Source organism: Pseudorasbora parva, chromosome 13 (genome assembly GCF_024679245.1).
Source record: "Pseudorasbora parva isolate DD20220531a chromosome 13, ASM2467924v1, whole genome shotgun sequence".
NCBI lineage: Eukaryota > Metazoa > Chordata > Actinopteri > Cypriniformes > Gobionidae > Pseudorasbora > Pseudorasbora parva.
This window is the reverse complement of record NC_090184.1, coordinates 47021147-47028646: the sequence shown is the minus strand read 5'-3', so window position 1 is coordinate 47028646 and position 7500 is coordinate 47021147. Positions and strand designations below refer to the sequence as shown.

Genomic DNA, 7500 nt, shown 5'->3' with positions numbered 1-7500 from the left:
CATCCAGAACTCAGCCTGAGACCAGAACTCAGCCTGAGAGCACCATCAGGACTCAGGACTCTTATAGGAGCTCATCCAGAATTCAGTCTGAGAGCACCATCAGGACTCAGGACTCTTATAGGAGCTCATCCAGAACTCAGTCTGAGAGCACCGTCAGGACTCAGGACTCTTACAGGAGCTCATCCAGAATTCAGTCTGAGAGCACCATCAGAACTCAGGACTCTTATAGGAGCTCATCCAGAACTCAGTCTGAGAGCACCATCAGGACTCAGGACTCTTATAGGAGCTCATCCAGAACTCAGTCTGAGAGCACCATCAGGACTCTTACAGGAGCTCATCCAGAACTCAGCCTGAGAGCACCATCAGGACTCAGGACTCTTACAGGAGCTCATCCAGAACTCAGTCTGAGAGCACCATCAGGACTCAGGACTCTTATAGGAGCTCATCCAGAACTCAGTCTGAGAGCACCATCAGGGCTCAGGACTCTTACAGGAGCTCATCCAGAACTCAGCCTGAGAGCACCATCAGGACCCAGGACTCTTATAGGAGCTCATCCAGAATTCAGTCTGAGAGCACCATCAGGACTCAGGACTCTTACAGGAGCTCATCCAGAATTCAGTCTGAGAGCACCATCAGGATTCAGGACTCTTATAGGAGCTCATCCAGAATTCAGCCTGAGAGCACCATCAGGACCCAGGACTCTTATAGGAGCTGATCCAGAATTCAGTCTGAGAGCACCATCAGGACCCAGGACTCTTATAGGAGCTCATCCAGAATTCAGTCTGAGAGCATCATCAGGACCCAGGACTCTTACAGGAGCTCATCCAGAATTCAGTCTGAGAGCACCATCAGGACTCAGGACTCTTACAGGAGCTCATCCAGAATTCAGTCTGAGAGCACCATCAGGACTCAGGACTCTTACAGGAGCTCATCCAGAACTCAGTCTGAGAGCACCATCAGGACTCAGGACTCTTATAGGAGCTCATCCAGAACTCAGTCTGAGAGCACCATCAGGACTCAGGACTCTTATAGGAGCTCATCCAGAACTCAGTCTGAGAGCACCATCAGGACTCAGGACTCTTATAGGAGCTCATCCAGAACTCAGTCTGAGAGCACCATCAGGACTCAGGACTCTTATAGGAGCTCATCCAGAACTCAGTCTGAGAGCACCATCAGGACTCAGGACTCTTATAGGAGCTCATCCAGAACTCAGTCTGAGAGCACCATCAGGGCTCAGGACTCTTACAGGAGCTCATCCAGAACTCAGCCTGAGAGCACCATCAGGACCCAGGACTCTTATAGGAGCTCATCCAGAATTCAGTCTGAGAGCAACATCAGGACTCAGGACTCTTACAGGAGCTCATCCAGAATTCAGTCTGAGAGCACCATCAGGATTCAGGACTCTTATAGGAGCTCGTCCAGAACTCAGTCTGAGAGCACCATCAGGACTCAGGACTCTTACAGGAGCTCATCCAGAACTCAGTCTGAGAGCACCATCAGGACTCAGGACTCTTATAGGAGCTCATCCAGAACTCAGTCTGAGAGCACCATCAGGACTCAGGACTCTTATAGGAGCTCATCCAGAACTCAGTCTGAGAGCACCATCAGGATTCAGGACTCTTACAGGAACTCATCAAGAACTCAGTCTGAGAGCACCATCAGGGCTCAGGACTCTTACAGGAGCTCATCCAGAACTCAGTCTGAGAGCACCATCAGGGCTCAGGACTCTTATAGGAGCTCATCCAGAACTCAGTCTGAGAGCACCATCAGGACTCAGGACTCTTACAGGAGCTCATCCAGAACTCAGTCTGAGAGCACCATCAGGACTCAGGACTCTTATAGGAGCTCATCCAGAACTCAGTCTGAGAGCACCATCAGGACTCAGGACTCTTATAGGAGCTCATCCAGAACTCAGTCTGAGAGCACCATCAGGGCTCAGGACTCTTATAGGAGCTCATCCAGAACTCAGTCTGAGAGCACCATCAGGATTCAGGACTCTTACAGGAGCTCATCCAGAACTCAGTCTGAGAGCACCATCAGGACTCTTACAGGAGCTCATCCAGAACTCAGCCTGAGAGCACCATCAGGATTCAGGACTCTTATAGGAGCTCATCCAGAACTCAGTCTGAGAGCACCATCAGGATTCAGGACTCTTACAGGAGCTCATCCAGAACTCAGTCTGAGAGCACCATCTGGACTCAGGACTCTTATAGGAGCTCATCCAGAACTCAGTCTGAGAGCACCATCAGGACTCAGGACTCTTATAGGAGCTCATCCAGAACTCAGTCTGAGAGCACCATCAGGACTCAGGACTCTTATAGGAGCTCATCCAGAACTCAGCCTGAGAGCACCATCAGGACTCAGGACTCTTATAGGAGCTCATCCATAACTCAGTCTGAGAGCACCATCAGGACTCAGGACTCTTATAGGAGCTCATCCAGAACTCAGCCTGAGAGCACCATCAGGACTCAGGACTCTTACAGGAGCTCATCCAGAACTCAGCCTGAGAGCACCATCAGGACTCAGGACTCTTATAGGAGCTCATCCAGAACTCAGCCTGAGAGCACCATCAGGACTCAGGACTCTTATAGGAGCTCATCCAGAACTCAGTCTGAGAGCACCATCAGGACTCAGGACTCTTATAGGAGCTGAGGGGGCCCCAAGAGATCGATTATTAGTAACAGTAATAGTAATAATGAAATATAAATTGTAAATGTATAATCTACCAGAGTAACAAATAAAACAAAATTATGCATTTCTGGCAAAAAAAAGTGTCTCCCCATTTACTGCATGGTTCCGTCCTGTTCTGAGAAGCCAGTCACTGAGTGAGATCAGATGCTAACGGTCAAATTAGAGACGTCTTCGCGCTCGACAGCGAACTTATCCTGATAACTCAGAGCCACATCCCGATGTTTGGAAAAAAAAATGGTTTTCTTACTTACTTTTGTATTTTTTTGTAAGCAAAAACTCTCTTAATTTTTAGATATTTAGACTAGAAACAAAACACAAATACTAAATAAGAAAATCATTTTTTGCTGTGTACTATATAGAACTCTAAGTGCCAAAAGGGTTCTTTCTTGTCATTTTTTTAGCATAAAAAGGTTCTTTGGAGTATATCATACTTCTATATAGAACCTTTTAGGGGTTCCAAATACGTAGCGCCGATATAACGTTTTCTTCTAAGAGTGCTGTCTGTCAAACTCCCTCTGCACGCGATTGGATAGCGCTACAACCAACCAGAGCACCGAAGCGGAGCTGACAGATTAAACATTCGCCGTATCCGGTTGGCTAAACTCGAACACATCTTCCCTTCTTCAGAATGACTTCAGTGCCGTTCTTTGTTCTTTTCTCAGAGAAAAGCTCAACTCAAGTCTTCCAGAGTCGCGGTCAAAGCTGATTCAACAGACCGCCGTTCGCCAGTTTCTGTGTTTACTAGAAGCACACAAGCGCAACTCTACCGTCATTACGTTAAGCCCCGCCCACCGACTCTAGACACGATGTGATTGGCCCGACCAGAGTTCGGCGTTTACAGCTCAGAAGTGTATTGAGAGTTGCTAGAGGACACTCACGGCAGATTAGATTAGCTGCCGCTACGGTGCGTCTAGATTTCTAGGCTAATGTTTCCCAACCTTTTTTTAGTCATGGCACCCTTTGAAAATTTACCAAATTTTGTGGCCCCCCTTCGCTAGGAGGATAACCGTACAGATTGCTCCCGGTTCGGTTTGTATCACGGTTTTAGGTTCATGGTTTTATTACGGTTCGGTTTTACGGTTCAGTTTATGTTCAGGGGAAAAAGGACTACCGGCAAATAAAAATGAAAAGAAAATAAGAACAAATAACTTTAATAGAAGTAGTAGCACAAATAAATACTATTGAGCAAAGATACTAATAAAATAAACAATGCTTTTCAGGTTTGTCAGGTGGGTCTAACTTTAGTTTTTAGCTAGAGAAACTGAATAAAATAAATATGTCGTTCCACACCCGCAGGACCGCCGTTCCTCTTCACACACAGGTTAGGATATTTTATATTTAGTCCGTTGGTTAGTTAGACTCTTTTGTAAACGTCGGCAATACATTTTGGTCCAAAAGTAACAAAAATTACGATTTTATTCAGCTTTGTCTTCTCTTCCGTGTTCCTCAAATAAAAAATAAAACAGTCATGATTCGGATCGCGTGTCAAGCTGCTGAAATCACGAGACATTGGCGATCCGAATCATGAATCGATTCACTGACTCATAACCGTTTGAATCTTTATTTGAGGATTGAACACAAACGCGGAAGAGAAGCCAATGCTGAATAAAGTCGTAGTTTTTGTTATTTTTGGACCCAAATGTATTTTGGATGCTTCAAGAGACTCTAATTAACCCACTGATGTCTCATATGGACTACTGTGATGATGTTTTTATTCCCTTTCTGGACATGGACAGTATAGTGTGCATACACTTGCATACGCTCTCAGACTAAATATAAAATATCTTAAACTGTGTGTGAAGATGAACGGAGGTCTTACGGGTGTGGAGCGACATTAGGGAGAGGAGTTAATGACTGACATTTAGTTTTGGCTGAACTAACGCTTTAACTCATCTTCAGACTGTCTGCTGGATACTCATAAGATGGACATGTTGACATACTTTGAGTGAGTTTGTCTGTTTAAGCGCAAGACTTGAAAGAGAACTCAATATCTGCTGAGGCTACAGTCTATTCAATAGGTTATGGTTTTCACCACTGAAAATAAAAAGAATGTCATTTTGTTTTTTGTAAACGTGACTCATATAATGCATTTAACGTTAAATAATAAAAATAAAAAAACACACAGCGTTCCCAGCGGGCCTTATGTTCCCAGCGGCTGTGCTTCAGTTATCAGGGCCAGATGAGATGTGTAAGTTAGCTCAACGAAACAGCTGAGTTACGACAGAAGTTACACGAGCGACAGAAACTATCCGTTTGCTAAGCCTTTATCCACCACAGCTCAGCTTTCAGAAGGAGAAGCTGATGAGATGAGCAGCAGATACTGGGCCATTAACTAAAGGACAGACGTTAGAGAACGGGAAGGTTTTTAAAATGTTTTGTAAGAAGTATGTTCTGGTCACCAAGGCTACATTTATTTGATCTAAAATACAGCAAACACATTATTATTGTGTAATATTTTTTACAGTGTATTTTTTTTCTATTTGAATCCATTAAAAATATATATTGTATTCCTGTGATCAAGGCTGAATTTCTCCTCATTACTCGTCTCAAGAGTCAAATAACCCTTCAGAAATCATTCTAATATGAGGACCTGATGATCAGCACACATTTATGATTATTATCAGTGTTGAAAACAGGATAACTCAGGATAATTTAATGAATAGAAAGTTCAAAAGAACAGCATCTCTCTGAAATAAAGCTTTTGCAGCATTATAAATGTCTGTACTGTCACTTGATCAATTTAATGAATCCTTGCTGAATAAATAAATGACGTATCACATTAAAAAACACTTTCTAATCATCAAATAATCCTAAAAAATGTTTTACACGACTGCTTTCAGCACTGATAATAATGATGAATGAGTGATCAGTGAAGGATCATGAGACTCTGAAGAGTAATGATGAGAAACTCAGCTTTGATCACAGGAATAAATCACACTTTACTTTATCGATCATCTTTATTTCTATCGCTCTTCTCCAGCGCCGATTGTGTCAGAGCAGCTTCAGTGTTAAACAGGACAATACTGCAGCAGAATTAGATTTGGCTGTACAGTCGTTCTGGAGTAAACAGTGATGCTATCAGCTTATTTTAATTTATCAGAGAGAGACAATGTTGGCAGATCAGTATTAGAGTTTATAGAATTAAATAAGACCTCATTAATTAATGTTATTTGTATATTTAGTTGAGTAACTCTGATCATAATGTTAGTGTCCCCAACTGAGCAAGCCAAGCCAAAGGCGACTCTATATGTTCACAGAAGTTATTTAACATTTGAATAATATTTCACAATATTACAGAATTGTGTGTATTTTAATAACATAAATGCAGCTTTGGTGAGCAGAAGAGACTTTTTTTTGAAAATCATACCGTTGTCAAACTTTCGTTAGAGTAGTGTTTATAATGAAATGGCTGATGATGATTTCGGATCGCTGTAGGTTGGCCTGAGCGTTTGGTGCGCTGGGGCCCAAAGGTGCAGCGACGCCCCTGTCAGGTTTCAGCGGTGCGTGTCGAGTGTCATTTGTGTTCTTCATGACTGAAGAAAGGTTGGGAAACACTGACCTAGAATACTGTCTAACACTCAATGACTGCTCTGTCAAGCCCTCATCTCACACACACACACACACACATTTGAAAGACACGTTTCTAGCATCTTAAAAATATATCTAGATTACGGCACATGCTCTCAGTGCTGAGCAGTTAGTCGATGCGTTCATGAGCTCAAGGCTAGATTACTGTAATGCTCTACTGGGTGGTTGCCCTGCTCGCTTAATAAACAAACTCCAGCTGGTCCATGAGAGAGAGAGAGATAGATAGATGGATGTTTGGATGGATGGATGGATGGATGGATGGATGGATGGATAGATAGTGTGTATGTGTGTGTTGTTGTCCTTACACTGACAGAATATATCTCAGACTGTTGAGCATTCAATGGTTTTATCTTTTATTAAACACGTGCGTCTCAACCACAGTCATAAACGCTCATTTCTCACACACAATAAAAGCCAATTCTCTCTCTCACACACACACACACACGCTTTACATCATAAAACATGAGCAGCGTCACTCCTACACTCGATAATACAGCATAGAAAAAATAATTTCACTTTGAAAACACTTTTAAGTGTTGATGCCATATGCGCACACACACACACACACTCTCTCTCTGATTGCATGCATGCACACACACACACACACACACACACACACACACACACACACACTCTCTCTGATTGCATGCACACACACACACACACACTCATCTGAGGCACATTCATGAGAGGACACTGTAGGTACATGATTTTACGCAAAGAATAAGAGACAATAAGCTGACGTTGCGTATGTAGGACAAGTGTGTGTGACCGCAGCTTGTCTGTACACACACACACACACACACACACTCTTTGTAAGGCAGAAACAGCACACACACACACACACACAGCTTTCAGACGGAGGATGGATGTGAATAATGTATGCGCTGGAGCTGATCATTTATTCATCAGTCCGGCTGGTGTTGCCGAGGTCAGGTGCGGCTCTGAGGTCAGAGGTCGCGAGCATCTCCGAGATCAGAGGTGGTGAGTGTCTCCGAGGTCAGAGGTCGCGTGTGGCTCCGCCTCCAGGCCCCGTGCAGCCTCCGCAGGGACTCGAGGGCCCGCTCGCTGATGTTCAGAGCCGGATGGACCCTCAGCAGATCCGCTTCACCAATCAGAGACAGCCCACAGATGCCGAAGTACGTGTGGAGCGGGTCTACACACACACACACACACACACACACACACACACACACACACACACACACACACACACACACA

General features: G+C 44.1%; 2 protein-coding genes across 3 annotated transcripts in view; one reads left to right on the top strand and one right to left on the bottom strand.

The window, feature by feature from the left end:
* The window catches only part of LOC137039335 (uro-adherence factor A-like), a 7944-nt gene extending 5292 nt beyond the window's left edge, over nucleotides 1-2652 (top strand). The window contains exons 2-4 of the mRNA XM_067414694.1: nucleotides 1-680; nucleotides 728-2022; nucleotides 2106-2652. The exon at nucleotides 1-680 is cut by the window's left edge and continues 2154 nt beyond it. Coding sequence (XP_067270795.1) covers nucleotides 1-680; nucleotides 728-2022; nucleotides 2106-2652 — 2522 coding nt within the window. The remainder of the gene's footprint in view (nucleotides 681-727; nucleotides 2023-2105) is intronic.
* A 3956-nt stretch (nucleotides 2653-6608) lies between these two features.
* Nucleotides 6609-7500, bottom strand: part of pggt1b (protein geranylgeranyltransferase type I, beta subunit) — an 11905-nt gene continuing 11013 nt past the window's right edge. For both annotated transcript variants that reach the window (XM_067414623.1, XM_067414624.1), the window contains exon 9: nucleotides 6609-7435. In XM_067414623.1, coding sequence (XP_067270724.1) covers nucleotides 7230-7435 — 206 coding nt within the window. In that variant the 3' untranslated portion in view covers nucleotides 6609-7229. The remainder of the gene's footprint in view (nucleotides 7436-7500) is intronic.